General features: G+C 38.8%; 2 protein-coding genes across 2 annotated transcripts in view; one reads left to right on the top strand and one right to left on the bottom strand.

Moving 5' to 3' along the window:
- The first annotated feature begins 1,709 nt into the window (after window positions 1–1,709).
- Window positions 1,710–10,759, top strand: LOC118335264 (bcl-2-related ovarian killer protein homolog B-like). The gene is made up of 5 exons (XM_035671509.1): window positions 1,710–2,035; window positions 2,515–2,855; window positions 4,382–4,510; window positions 8,265–8,428; window positions 9,616–10,759. The coding sequence occupies exons 2-5, from the start codon at window positions 2,633–2,635 to the stop codon at window positions 9,739–9,741; spliced, it is 642 nt and encodes a 213-aa protein (XP_035527402.1). The 5' UTR covers window positions 1,710–2,035; window positions 2,515–2,632; the 3' UTR covers window positions 9,742–10,759.
- Window positions 10,760–10,981: 222 nt separating this feature from the next.
- The window catches only part of thap4 (THAP domain containing 4), a 5,645-nt gene continuing 1,740 nt past the window's right edge, over window positions 10,982–14,886 (bottom strand). Inside the window, exons 2-5 of the mRNA XM_035671234.1 lie at window positions 13,689–13,842; window positions 12,922–13,031; window positions 12,230–12,333; window positions 10,982–12,056 (exon numbers count right to left, since the gene is read on the bottom strand). Of these exons, the coding sequence (XP_035527127.1) occupies window positions 11,940–12,056; window positions 12,230–12,333; window positions 12,922–13,031; window positions 13,689–13,842 (485 nt within the window). The 3' untranslated portion in view covers window positions 10,982–11,939. The remainder of the gene's footprint in view (window positions 12,057–12,229; window positions 12,334–12,921; window positions 13,032–13,688; window positions 13,843–14,886) is intronic.

A 14,886-nucleotide genomic window follows, 5' to 3' on the forward strand; every position in this document is an offset into this window, starting at 1 on the left:
CCTTAAACAAGTACATTGTTGATCATCTGCAAAATGTTCAGACTTTATATTGACGTCTCTTTGTGAGTGTGGCTGTATGCAGCCTTCCTACAATTCAACAAGAAACTAAATTGCAGGTTTATTTTCTGTACAAAGTCTTGATTAACCTGTAAGGGAGAAACACATTGTTAGGCTCCTACTGACCCACCATCTTCCACCTTCAATGTGCAATGTGTATGTATGTCTGCCTCAAAGTCCAGAGCAGCCAGTCCTTCTTTGCTGGATCAATGCCATTTGTGTTAGATGTGGCAATTTGATTAAATACAACTTTATTAAGAACATCCAGCATGTGAGCACATTACCTAAAATACTACAGCTCTTAAAACTAGATTTTGACTCAGGGTCTCATGACATACTTACAGAATTAGACAATAATTGTATAGATGTGCACATGTGTAAAGTCCCACACAGAATTTGTTTGAGAAACATTCCCAGGGGTCAACCACCACAAATAAGTTCTCCACTTATTGCAAAAACTGTCCTAGATAAAGTAAAATAATATAAAAATGCATGTATGCGCAGCTTTGAGCATGTCAGGAGCACAGCAGCAGAACAGCAGTGCCCTAAAAAGAACCCCCAGTTTGACACATACCAGGACAAGGACCCTTATTTGATACAATGTAGTCTCAGGGATCCCTGTCCCTGATAAGAATGTTTATACTGTATATTAACAGTGGAGAGTTCTCTCATTGGGCTAACCTCTGGTAAATAAAATAATAATGAAATAATTTTTTTTCTGGGGACCCCCTGGAACCCCCTCATAACCCCTGTGAGTCCCTTGACCCCAGGTTGAGAACCACCGCTCTACTGTAACCCAGTGTAGAAGAAAAAATGATTAAGTGCCCTTTAGGTTGCCCTTCCAGTGGAGAAAACACTTGCAGTGTCTTATAGGCGGCCCTATAAATGAGTTGGCCTCCACATATCTCTAGATTGTTTAATAATTAATAGTTTTAATTACAGAGCTGTGGTTATACTTTAAATCTGAGACACATAATTATATATTTTTTAAAATCTTATCCAAGATTTGGAACTGTTTCACCATGCGTTCTGCGTGCTGGTGCCCTTTTACAGTACTACATATATGTGGAGGCCTGTTCATCTTTCTCCTCTGACTGACCTTTTGTTCTTTGTTTATATATATCAACTGATGGATGTAACTTTACTGTATTTTGATATAATTAAAAAAATATATGATAAACAATAAAAGTGCTCATACAAAGATCAATACATAAAGCCCAAAAATAAACTTAGTCTCTGTGCTTTGAGTGGAGTAGGGCACCTATATTTATCTGCTCTGAACGGGATTAAAAGTGCGACACTTGGCTTCAGCCAGGAACCTTTATATAAACTCTGGCAGGAGACCAGCAGTAGAGGGACACACCTCTACACCTTAAGTGGGAAACCCCGTCTTAATTACTCTCACTTGAGATTGAATCGTTATGAAATGTTTGAAACCTAACTTTTAAAAATTAAAGCTTTTGGCTTTTACGCACAGCAGCGAATACAAACGAATTGCCTACATCGAGTTAATCTGCCCAAATTTGTGAATGAAAATGCGGATGCAGTTGATTTGTCTCCCTCTGCCCGCCGTACTGAGGTTTGACTCGTTTACCGGCTGGGAGGAAGGCGTCAAACTCCTCCTCCGGGCTTTTTCCTGACTGTGAAACCAGCGCTCTCATTGAGCGCCAATAGGAAGGTGGAACAACAGGTAGGCGTCCTCTAACTGCGTCTACGGCTCAGTCAGTCGGTGATTTTCGGGGAAACAAGTGGAGCCGAGCAGACAATGAGCTCTCTTGGGAATGAGACAGATCTTCTCCCAGTGGTTTCTTAATGGTTTGACAGTTTCTTGTGAGAGAAGACGGGCTGTTTTATTGTGACTTTCGGCCTCTTTCGGCCCCTTTCGGGCTCTCTCGGGCTGGGAAACACTACAGAGACAGACTGAAAGGCTCTCTGGTTAATTGATTGGGAACATCTCAATGTGGATACAGCGCCGAAGGTAAGCGTGGCTGGCGGTGTGCGATCTGGAGCCTCAATAGATAATACATCTTTATTCTAAGACATACTTTAAATATTTCACTCTTTATCAGGTTGCACTGAAAAAACAGAAGCTTCATGCATTTTTATCAAATCAAGTTGTCTCCTAGCAGCATTAATATTCCCCCTTGTCATCTTGTGGTATCAGCTTGGTGTTGCATAATCCAAGAAGTGTAGCAATATCTTTGCCACCATGTGACTCACAACAATAACGCCTCCATCATATTCTTATGTAAGTTTCTGGTCTGATTTCGATTCCTGCAGTCTTTAAAAAAAGTATGTAGTAAGAGCAGGAACTGCAATAATTGGTAATTGAATCATTCAAGCTGCTTACTCTTTGGCACCAGTCTCTCTCTGTCTGACAGAAACATTTCAACATTAAGTAATTCATGACTTTTTAAACTAAAGCTGCCTCTAACTAAGGGTTTTCCTTCCTCACAGTTGCCATATTGCCATCACCATTAAAATCTGTCCCTCTGGGATATAGAGAGGACACAGTGAGACACAGCTGATCCGCAGAGGTCAGACGCTCTCTGACCCAGATCCCCTGCAGGAGGACATGGAGGTCCTGCGTCGGTCCTCTGTGTTTGCTGCAGAGGTCCTGGATGTGTTTGACCGGTCGTTGACTGAGAAGGAGCTGGTGTCCCAGTCTAAAGCCTTGTGCAGAGACTACATACTGTCCAGACTCAACCAGAATGGACTCGGATGGTCCAAAACTGAACTCAACTTCTCTCCCTCAAATGCAGCGCTGGCTGAGATGTCTTTGGTGCTTCTCTGTCTTGGTAAGAGAAACCAAAAAATGTGTTTGAATAAGGCAAAATTACATCTTTTATAGCAACCTTCAAGGCTTTAGTTATTATTTCCTCCTGTACTTTGAACCTCATATATTCAGGAGAGGATAACTCAAGTAAGATGAAGTGTCCACATTACAGCTGGTTCTTTGATTTCTTTCAGTTTGCCTCAGTTTGTTATTTAAAGTCGTCATTTAGGACGCATGTCTCAGTCTTAATATTTTAATATAAACATATAGTTTAAACATAATTCTTTAAACCAGATAAGATTCAGAGAGAGCAACGGCTGCACAGCCCTCAGACTTTATTTATTTAAAGTATTTTTATACCGTTATTATTTATAACTTGTATAGACAGAAGAGAGACGGCAGGACATGAGAGGGAGAGAGCAAGGGATGCTACAGAGGTTTCAGTCTGAGGACTGTGCAGTTGTCTGTGTCTTAACTGTGAGTGAAAGACAGTGCAGACATTTTGAATTTGTTCTTTGTTTTTCATTTGGGTCTAGGTCTCATAATACACTGAGTGTTTTTGTAGTGTTTTTCGATCACCATCTGGTTACATTAAGAAATCCTTTCTAAATTATGGATCCAAATATGTGCTTAATCACGTATTTGAGTTACCAAAACTAACAAATGGATGGAAGTGAAAACATACCTTCCTTGGTGGAGGTAACACTTGCGGCAACATACAATAAAATGAGAGGACCAAATGATAACTAAATTAAAGTCTTGTATTTGAGATTTTAAAAAGCTTTTTGAGTCCTCCTGGCAAAATACAGATTCAGTGTAGCAGCGCTTGCACAGATTAATGAAACAAAAAAAGACAAACTCTCAAAAGTAAATTTATTGAGTGCGTTTCCAGCAGCAGATTAAGATCAAACCTAAATTTTATGTCCAAGACTTTAAAATTAAAAACTTAAATTCCATTCACAGGAAATGACACGCTCTCCAATCCAACCCAATATTGATCAGCTCATCAGTTTTGGGGCAATCAATAAATTCTCATTATCTAACTAGTAGAGAGCTGACTGTTCTGACGGTGATATGATCGGGACTAAAAAGCTGAGCTGCTGCTTTCTAATCTACTTTTAGATAATGGTAGGCTGAGAACGGAGATGACTCAACAGAGCTGGAAAAGATAATTGATTCATGAATCTAGACCGAATAACTCTTTAGACTCAACTCTTAAAATGATTTCACCAAACTACTCTGTATATTTCACGCTGTGATGAGCTCGGGACTCACTTCAGACGGCAGCTAAAGTGCCCCTGAGTCTTTTTAAGAGACGTACATGTGTTACTTTAACATCCTGACAGCTCTCTGCTAGAGCAGAATAAATAGCTGGAATCGGTTGAATTACATGATAGTTTATATAACCCAGAGTGTTTAAATTATTGGTTTAAACTGAATCTGTGTTTTGGTTTCTGTCTCATTCATTCACATTAACTGCTATCTCACAGATTTTTTGATGCTTCTCTCTCTCTTTTTTTTTTTTGAAAATCTCCCTCTGTTACCAAGGCGACGAGCTGGAGTGTATACAGCCCAGCTTGTACAGGAACGTGGCGCGGCAGCTCAACATTTCTGTTGCCATGGAGAGCATGGTTTCAGATGCCTTCATCGGCGTGGCAACAGAGATCTTCTCAACAGGTACACGGCTGTTGTTGAAGGTGATGATGATGGTTATGATTATAATGTTTGCTGTCCGAGGTGGAAACTAAGCATGTAGTCTTCAGCCAAAGGAGATCTGCCAGCACAGGAAGTGATATACACTTCCACGGTGTCTCAGGCTACCGATGGAAGTGATTAAACAGGTGTGCCTCTGCAGTTTCCATCGGGCTCTTTTGGCTGAGAGGTGCTTCCAGTGAGAGTGAGTGAGTGGGTGTGAATCATAACGTAGGTGGAGTGAGATCTAAAACACATAATTGCTCCTACAGCTATCTCGAGTCACTAAGTTTAGACACTCTGGTGTTTCCTAAACAGATAGCACTGATTAGTTTAAGGTTTGGGGGTATGGATTTGATAGTGGATTGAAGTAGAATATCCTTTTTTTACATTTTTTTATGCAGAATTTCTGCACCATAAGGCCCAAAAAACACGATTTGAACAGGATTCCATCCAATCTAACTGCTGATTGTGTGCTATGTAATTCCTTGAAAAACTGTGATGTAATGTTCTTTATCATTATTTCTGAATCACATACATGATCTTCTCTACTTCACAATTTTCTTCGTCTTTATTTAACTAAGAACATAACTGTGGATCTTTTATTACAAATAAATGTCTGATCAGTCTTCTTGAAGGTTTCTGGACTTAATCTTGGTCTTTGCCACTTTTCATAGCCCTTCTGGTCCAGTGTCGTGACCATAAAGAATTCAAATTTGTTGTTTTGAGGACATTGTGGGGTGTTATAAAACTTTTTAGCCATGCCAGCAGTGAGACTCTGGGGACAGCGTTGTCTTTCTCTTATGACGCTTTGGTCCAGACTGAAATATCTCAGCAACTTACCTGATGGATTGTCATGACATTTTGTACATACATTCATGGTTTTAAGGATCAATCCTACAGATTCTGATGATCATCAGGCTTCTTCTTGAGCCACCATGATGTTGATGTTTGCGTTTTTTTGAGTGAAATGTCTCGACACCTGTTGAATAGATTGAATTGGATGCAATCTGGTACATTCATGTCCCCCACATAATACATCGTAATCACTTTAATGATCTAGTGTAGTGGTTCCCGAACTTATAATTTATTAACTGACTAAGTGATATATTTTATGGATATTTCATATTATTTTCAAAACTGTACAATGAACCCGAATAGTGATCTCAGTAACTGTGAGTGAGTAAGTGATTTGGGTGAATTCTCGTTCAGTCTTGGTCTTGAGAGAGATCAGTCTAGCTTTGTCTCAACTTGAATCGACTCGTGTTAAGGCCCTTTTTTAGACTTTAGGTCTAAACTTGTTTGTGCTGGCTTTTTGTTTTAAGTTGTCATGACAACAGATCTGTTTTGTATATTATTCAAAGGAGCACTGACATTTTGAAGTATCCGAATAAAAAGAGTGACTTTATGTCTTCTGTATGAGCCTTCGGGCTTAGATGGTCTGACCGCAGTGCGATGCACAACTAAAATTTGGCTCCTTTCCAGGAAAGATCAAAAACAGACTCGCTTGATATAATTTTCATGCCTGTGTTCTGGCAAAGCTTTCACTCGTTTGGACGTCATGGGGGTGCAATTTGTGGAAACAGCGTGGGATTCCTGCTGAAGAATAACAAACTGGTGAACCCAGGCTGCCCCAGCCTTCTGGGACGGGTTGAAACCTGGATATAAATAGAAAAGTGCATCTAAGTTTGTTTTTCCTGCTGTCCGGAATTTGTTTTATAACTATCTACTTTAGCTTTTTTTACATTCCTTTACAGAGGAATGATAAGTCCAGTGACCCCATACTTTTTTTGGAGGCGGTTTAGCGGCCATCTGTACTGTGGTCTTCCTCAGTAAAATCAACATGGCTTGTCTCTCCTCCATCTATCTTTGCCTGCCTCCCACTGCTGTTCTTTCTCTTTCCGTCCTCCTCTCCTCCAGCTTTATCCCTGACAATCTTGTCTCTATTCTTGGCCTGCTTCTGAGTAGGGAGTGAGACGTGACGTACTCTGACAGCTTCCGTGGACAGTTATCTCATTTAAGCTTGCCCAGAGCTCTATCCCCTTATAGCCACAGTCAGACGCTGTAGGTCAGCTCTGAGGAACAGTTATGACAATGCAAGCCGGTCTAAGGAGGCTAATGCTATTAGGCCATGCACTCCATCACTGATGGTCGTTTTAACAATCCCTACTGCTCTGAAACCTGTACCTGGACAGGGCCGGATGCCCTTAATTGTCAGACTGGATTGAGGACAAAGAATCTGCCCTTTTCCAGATTTATGACTCTCAATTGCTTCTTTGTGGTGAAAAAATATTTTTTTTAACCTTTTGACCTCCTCACAGTGTAAACTGTGTCAGTGTTCACCCACCACTTGACAAAGGCAACACAGTCGCACCCTCTTTAATTTACAACTGGCACGGTAAGACGTGTTATCAGCTACATTAACACAAATGCAGGTTTGTTGACTTAAACCTGATATTTACAGTTTATTTCAGTACAAGGTCCACTGGCTGCCCCACATGCTTCACTCCAGGTAACAGAACATGTAACAGACTGTACGGAAAGAGAAACCATGGAGGAGATTGGTGTTAATGCCACGAGAGCAGGAAAGGAGTGTTTATGTTGGGATAAATATGGCAGTTTATTGATTCTGGAAATTTTTTTCTGAAATTCTGTCCCCTTGGAGGCTTGACTCATATCTTCTGATAAAGTGTGATTTTCTTTTTTGCTTCTCACTTATCAAACAGCTCAAACATCCTCTCATTCAAAGATGTTTTAAAGCATATAAAAACACTAAAAAAATCCCAAATCCCAAATCTTATGACATTTTTCCAAATAATGTCTTATTGCATTGAACTTGTGTGTAACATTTAGGAGGATTAGGGCAAGAAATGAAATATAATATTCATAGGTATGTTTTAGTGTTTTTTGTATTAGTGTATAATCACCTGAAAATGAGAAAAATTGTGTTTTGTTACACAATGAGCCGCTTATATCTACAGAGGGAGTGGGTCGCCTTCCATAGAGGCCACCATGTTTTTACAGTTGGCCAGAACAGACAAACCAAACTTTTATTTTAGGCGTTTTGTGGCTACCGCAGTTTCTCCTACTTGCTTGGAGAGGGTGGATGAAGCAACTTAGTGTAAAATGTGTCAGTGACAGATAATTATATTATAGTTATTAATATGATAATAATAATAATAATATCTAAATGAATGAGTTGCATTTGACAGCATTTGATACCAAACTGGGGTGGCAACCATTGACAGTATATATAAGGTAGCAACATATTTGTGTAAGTTTGCATATTGGACCATGATTGGCACCAAACATGTGCTGCTCGTATGTACATTTCTTATATACAGATTGGGCTGCAACTAACAGTTATTCTCATAATCAATAAATAAAAGAATTAATCACAGTTTTCCAATGCCCAAGATGACATCTTCAAATGTCTGTTTTTTACTGTATTCAGTTTAGAATAATAAAAGAATAAGGAAACTAGAAAATATTTACATTTGAGAAGCTGTAAACAGATAGTTTTGGCATTTTTTCATCAAAGCGATAGATTATCAAAATAGTTGGAGATAAATGTTCTACTCCTTAATCTAAACACAGAGAAACTTCAGCAGATGAATTTGAAAACAGCTTCTGCACAGTGAAACAACAAGTAAAACACATTTTTGAGCTTGTACATATATCCATAGACATAATAAAGTCATGAAACATAACCCTGTGATGTCTGTCTTTCTCTCTGTAGGTATAACGTGGGGTAAGGTGGTATCCATGTACGCAGTCGCCGGAGCTCTGGCAGTGGATTGTGTTAGACAAGGACATCCAACCACTGTTCATATCTTAGTGGACAGTTTGGGTCAGTTTGTCCGCAAGTTTCTGGTTCACTGGCTGAAGAGACGGGGAGGATGGGTGAGTGACCACTGTTGTATGTGCTGTTACTTATGAGCTGTATGTGAAAAATAGATTTTTATATGATTAGTGCCGCTGGAAACGTGACATTTAAACAAGCTGACATTTGAGATGACGAGAGAGAAAAAAAACACAGACAACAAACTGGTCTACGACATTTCTTTTGCTGAAGCTAGATGATGAATTTATCCTGTAATCTTGTTTATGGATCAGACCTCAGTTTGCTTTCATAAGCTCTGATGCTCGTTAGTTATGTGAATCTGATAGTAGCTCGCTCATAATGTAGCTTCCTGTTGGCTCAACTAATGAAAATGATTGCAGTGGTATATTTATTTATTTATTTATTTATGTATGTTTAGGTGCAGCACTTAAGTTATTTTTATGCTTGACTCGAATAAGATTAGTTTATACATTAGACATAACTTGGAATGTGTTTGTTTGCTCAGTGATTTAAAAATAACAAAGAATAACCTCATGTCTGAATCATTTTGGTGAATTTTATTTACAGCTAATAGATGTGTTTTGGTGTGAAGCTTTCCTCAGAGTATACAGTATAATACATTAAATTCACCAAAACTAAACAAGACATGAGGTTGTTCACAAGCTTAATTTTCACAAAAAACAGTTAAAATCATGATGATGTGAATCTTTTTGGGGTCTGTACCAAACAAAAATGTCAGAGCATCTCTTCAGAGTCACAGCACTTAATTATAATTATAATGTTTGGTCACATTTCATTTTTTTAATTGCACCTTCTGCAGTTATGCAATTTTGATAGTTTTTTGATTGATTGTGCAGCCCTAGTTTCGTCCTCATGATAGTTGAACTGTATTTGTTTTGAAGGTCCAGTGTGAAACATTTAGGAGGATCTACTGGCAGAAATGGAATATAATATTCATATGTGTGTTTTCATTATAAACACCTGAATATGGGAATCGTTATGTTTTTGTTACTTTAGACAGAGACGAGACCAAACCCTGGGTTTAGATGAGGATTTTGCGTTTTCCGTAGGTTTTGCAGCCACCGTAGTGGTGTTCAGTTAGTTACAATCTGCTACGTCACTGCTAGATGCCACTAAATCCAACACACTGAAACTTTTAACAAATATATATATATTTATATTAAAGTTAAACCTTGATGTTTCATTACAGTCTAATTTTTAAGATATCCATGTCCTTTTTTATCAGGCGGAGATCACAAAGTGTGTGGTGAAGAAGGATCTCACCCCCGAACACCACTGGCTGTCCTCTACCATGGAGTCCCTGAAGTACTTCCTCACTACGGTGTACGTCTACATAATGAAGGAACCGTGAACGGCCGAGACAGAGCGCACAGGAGGAGTCGTCATCATTGTTGGATAGGAGATTAAAATCTCAGACTTGTCAATAAACGATGGTGTGGGAATGGTCGCTGTGCTTGATGGAGACTGAGCCTGCCAGCAGATATCAGTCTGTCGCTGAATGGCCATCAGCAAATATTTCATGAGCATCATGTTTGTGTTATCAGATAAGTCTGTCAGTGATTGCCCTTCATCCAAAGAGTAGTCACCGTGACATTTAAGAGCATAAATGGCAATGGAACAAGTTTGTGTCACTCCACCTCTTCTGCATATTTTCACACTGCTTACACCGGTGCAGTGCACCAGGCTTCTCCAGTGTTGTGGCTGTAACGTATGACGGTGTTTCAGGTTGAATGTGAGCAACGTGAGGCTGTTTGCACTCCTGAGATAAAACAGTTCAATGCTTTCATGTGACGTTTGTCTCCGAAAATATACCTGAAGGAGAAATGACGGCGAAAGCCATGTTTGTAATGATGATTGATGCTCAGCTGGCTGGGTCTTAATAGATATCAGATGATGAAGAAAGGCGTTTCTCTCACGAGTGATTTTACACTTTAGAGATGGATATCAGGTGGTATCAACTGCTTTCACTTCATGGGCTTGATTTACATTATTGTCATTTACCAAAGCACAAATGGTGTCTCTTTCCAAATATGATCCAAAATGTTGTGACCAATTTTGCAGTTTTAGACACTGTTGACCAAGAAATGTTGGGTCTAATTTTGCCCATTTTTGGCCAAAGACCTTAAGGACAGAAGAGTATGTGCTGCATCCACATATTTTGGTGGTACTGATTTCCTTTTTAACCTGTAAATAGCTTATTTATTTTTTTATTTGATTAAGACTTTAACAGTTGAAGCCACTGCAGTATAAAAAAACGCCACTACAACGGCTCTTCGGGATGATTGTGTAGTATGTTTGATGGTTGTCACTTTCAGTATTAATTTATAAATTGTGTCTGAATGTTTTTTTAATCCATAATAAACTTAAAATCTTCACCCATGTAGGCTACTTATGTTGATTATTTCATGATAATTCTTTTCCACTGAGCTGGCACTCGTGCAGCTTTTTTATGGGATAATCTTGACAGTTTAAAAATGCTACTGTACCCTGCTTTATGAGTCGCAGGAGCTAAAGGGAAACCTGATAGATTCCATAAAACATCAAAATGCTATAGATAAGTGAAATAAATAAGTGAAGACAAGGTAACACAATATAGATGAAATAACTTTATTTTAATCGTCATCTACCCGTATACCACTGAACCTGTCGACTGAAAGACACAAACCAAACGTGGACATGATCACAGTAACACCCAATATAAGAACAACTCTCAGTGACTTAATTTTACAATCAAAAAACACTCAAACAGTGTATTGACTCCTTACTTTAGCTTTTAATCTTAATATAATAGTGCAATGAAAGTTAAAGATAAGGACAGTGTGCTTAACATTATTTAATCAGTGCTTTATGAGCTCTTGCAGCTACAAGATTAAATATCTGGACAATAAATATTAAGATAACGCAAGCACCCATACTCAACTGAGGCCATTAAGTGTAACAACGTAATGGAAATGCATTATATGAATATGAAGTCTTTATTCTTTCCGATTAAAAGGTTCCCTGTGGAGTTTTTGCCTCTTTCTGTTTCTCTCCGAGTGGGTCCTGTTTTATTTATCTCAGGTGACGCAGTGCACATTCCTGCTAATGTGCCAACAAAATCAGGAAGGCAGACTATATACTAGTAAAGTATGTAATAATGCAGGATTTAAAATTCTGTTAAATCTTCTATGAGGGAGGGCATGAACTCCACATGTCTGTTAGACCTCAGGGATAAACAATGCGTTTTTGGTGAGTAACGCTAACTTGTTTGTTTATAAGAAAACTCCACAGGGACCCTTTAAGGTTTTTTTAGATTAGGCAATGCCCCATTATTACTGCATGCAGCCTATTGTATTATAACCCACGTTTAAGCTGATTTAAATTATTTTAACAGGTACTCTGATATGGCACCATCACTCCTTTACCATTATAAGATCCCACCAGTGCATAGCTGTACATTTGTTTACATAATCTGACTCATCTGTGATTATTGATCGAGCTTCTTAAAGCGACGTTTTCCATTCCTGACTGAGATGTTTTTATGTACAAGAAGAATGCCAGCCTGCTGGGTCAAGATAAACGACGGTAGGTGATGTGCAAGTGCTGCATCAGTGCCTGGCTGTCTGTTGCCATGGAAACTGTCTGCTCCAGCCTCCCATCTGGTCGCAGCTGAAACACTCTTGAAATCTGAAAGATGGAAAAGAGCAGGTGAGGAGACTGAAAATAAAAGTTACTTTATTGATTTAAATAACTTCCAGAGAAAGGTTCTGTTGACTTTGTGGGCAGCATTTGATCTTAGCGAATTAACTGAAGTAATTAATGCTGACGATGAGTGTGTGATCAGAGAGAATCTGTTCTACCTGCTGTACATGCGGCTCCCTGGCGAAAGAGATTCTGGCCACAGCCTGGCTCTGCAGGTTCAGTTGTTGCCCTGTCAGCTCTCCCTCCTCAATCTCCACCAGACCTGCACCAAAAGATGCACTGAAGTCAAAACATGTGTGAAGTGTGTGCGCGCTTGGCCGCTAGACAAAGACAGTACGCTAGCCCTTAAAATCAACACACACAACACACACACACACACACACACACACACACACACACACACACACACACACACACACACACACACACACACACACACGACACACACACACACACACACAGACACACACACACACACACACAACACAACACCACACACACACACACACAGCACACACACACAGCACACACACACACACACGACACACACACACACATCACACACACACACACACACACACACACACACGCCCTTAAATCTTCAAAAATATACATTGGAAATAGTTTTAAAGCCGTTTAAATCATTAAATTCATGATCTGAATTGCACAAAGACAGCAAAAGTAAGACAAAACAAAGATAAAGCCGTGTGTGTGTGTGTGTAACTGCCACGTATTCATGTTTCTGCATTAAGCTGTCACTGTGGCCCTGAGTGAGATTTAATATAACGAATGCAAAATACATTGAGAAAAAACATTTTGCATATCCACATTAAGCAACTGATTCAACTACCTGAGTTCTGTGCGATGATGAATGCCACTCTGTTGGTTCCCGGCTGCATTCGAATGAAGCCACACTCCCTGTGCATCGGCTTCTTGGTCTCTGCGTGGAAGGCATTGAACCTGAAACAGTGAGGAATCAGCTGAAGTCTGTCAAACAGAGTTTCTAAATAACAGGAATCAGGCATCAGTTTTTGAAATTCTAGTCTTGACAAACACATTTACAGTTAGTTTAACTGACCAGAAAATCTAAAATCTAGTTCAGTTACATAAGAGTGACTAATACACCTAGTCACTGTTCTATAAAACTTCTATAAATAACACTCACAGGGCTTTGTTCTATAATACTGCATTCAAATGTTCTGACTGGTGGACGGTTTGGTCTGGCATTTTTCTGCTTGTACCGTTTCTATTGTGTCTCTAGATTTACAATAAAGTTGAATTAAAACCTCTTGTGAGATAATTCATGGCAGTGGGTAACAAAGACTGCAAACAAACAAACTGTCAAAGCAAAGACCCGCCCTCTTAAAAAAGAATGTACCTAATATTGTTACTGTGATAAAGTTTAAAAGGGTAACACCCGCTGAAAATGTTGCTTTCGCTGACCCCCAGTGGTCAAACTTCTCAGCTTGCTGCAGTTATGTACTGGTTTGCTCAATACCTGAGTAACCAGTGATGGGTGAGGTTACAGGTGAGACAAAGTTCACTTCTGACCACACCCGTCAACGATGCTGGGTGTGGTCGCAGGTGAAACTGGCTTGAAAGCCTACATAAACCTACATAAAGTTGATGACTGGTTGTCCCACATGGCTGAAGGTCAGTGTCTCTGAGTAGTGGAAAGGTTTTATGGTAGGAAAACAGCCCTCCCCAGGTTCATCTGACTCCCAGGTACCCAGAAGCCAGTCTAGAGGGAGGAGGACTGGGTTCAACTCCACTGGTGGTAAAACACACAAAACAGTTATATTACTTTACATTAATAGGAAGTTTAGATTTATTATCAAATAAGAAATGATTTAATATAATTTGAAGTCAGTAAAAAAAACAAAAAGACATCTGGAATCATGCAACAGGACAATTTACGAGTCAGCTGACAAAATATCTTATCTAGTAGTAAATGTTATTAACTGGATGCAGACATTGTGACTGTCAGAAACTAAAACATGTCAAAATGCCTTCAATGAAAAAGGCCTATTCTGTATAAGAATATGGATCTATAACCTTTAATTAAATCAGGTAATCTCACTGAGATCAAGATCTCTTTTGTAAAAGAGACAGTAAATAAAAAAAGACAAACAAACACACCTGGACAAGACAAATAAATACACATATACACAATACACAGCCATATAAACTGAACTGACCAAGGTAAGAATTTGACACGTCAGAAAGTGTTTGATTTTGTTTTTTTCTTTCATTTAAAAATCATATTCTTTTATTCTGAGTTAAGTCTGTTGTTGTGATATAGAGGAGCACAGTTTATATCAAGGCCAATTAAAGTATCGGTCAATAATGGGAATGAGATTTATTTCATTATATATTATTCTGATAAAGAATGATATACAATATATATCGTCAGTAATTATTATTTCTTTTGAATTCTTCATTTTGATAGCCTTTATGTTCTATGAAAGCCAAAATATGTTTCTTGATTTACTTCACTAGAAAAAAAACAAAAAACAGATGAACATTTAAGGATCAGAACTATTGTTTGTTTTTGTTGTGTATTGTTATGTACACACACGTATTTGTTATTTGTTATGTAAAGCAGTTTTTAATGCATGAATTGTGCTACAGAAATAAAGTGTATTATTATTATTATTATCACTGTCAATGGTACACTTAGTATACTGTCAATGATACACCCCCATATACACTTCACTCCCGAACTACGGCAGATGAAAGCCAAAGGTCGACAGCTTGAGCGACTGTACAAGAAAACTGGTCTTGTTGTTCACAAAGACATGCACAGAAATCACAT

The sequence above is a fragment of the Morone saxatilis genome, unplaced genomic scaffold, assembly GCF_004916995.1.
Source record: "Morone saxatilis isolate NCDOM2014 unplaced genomic scaffold, NCSU_SB_2.0 Contig23, whole genome shotgun sequence".
NCBI classification, from domain to species: domain Eukaryota; kingdom Metazoa; phylum Chordata; class Actinopteri; family Moronidae; genus Morone; species Morone saxatilis.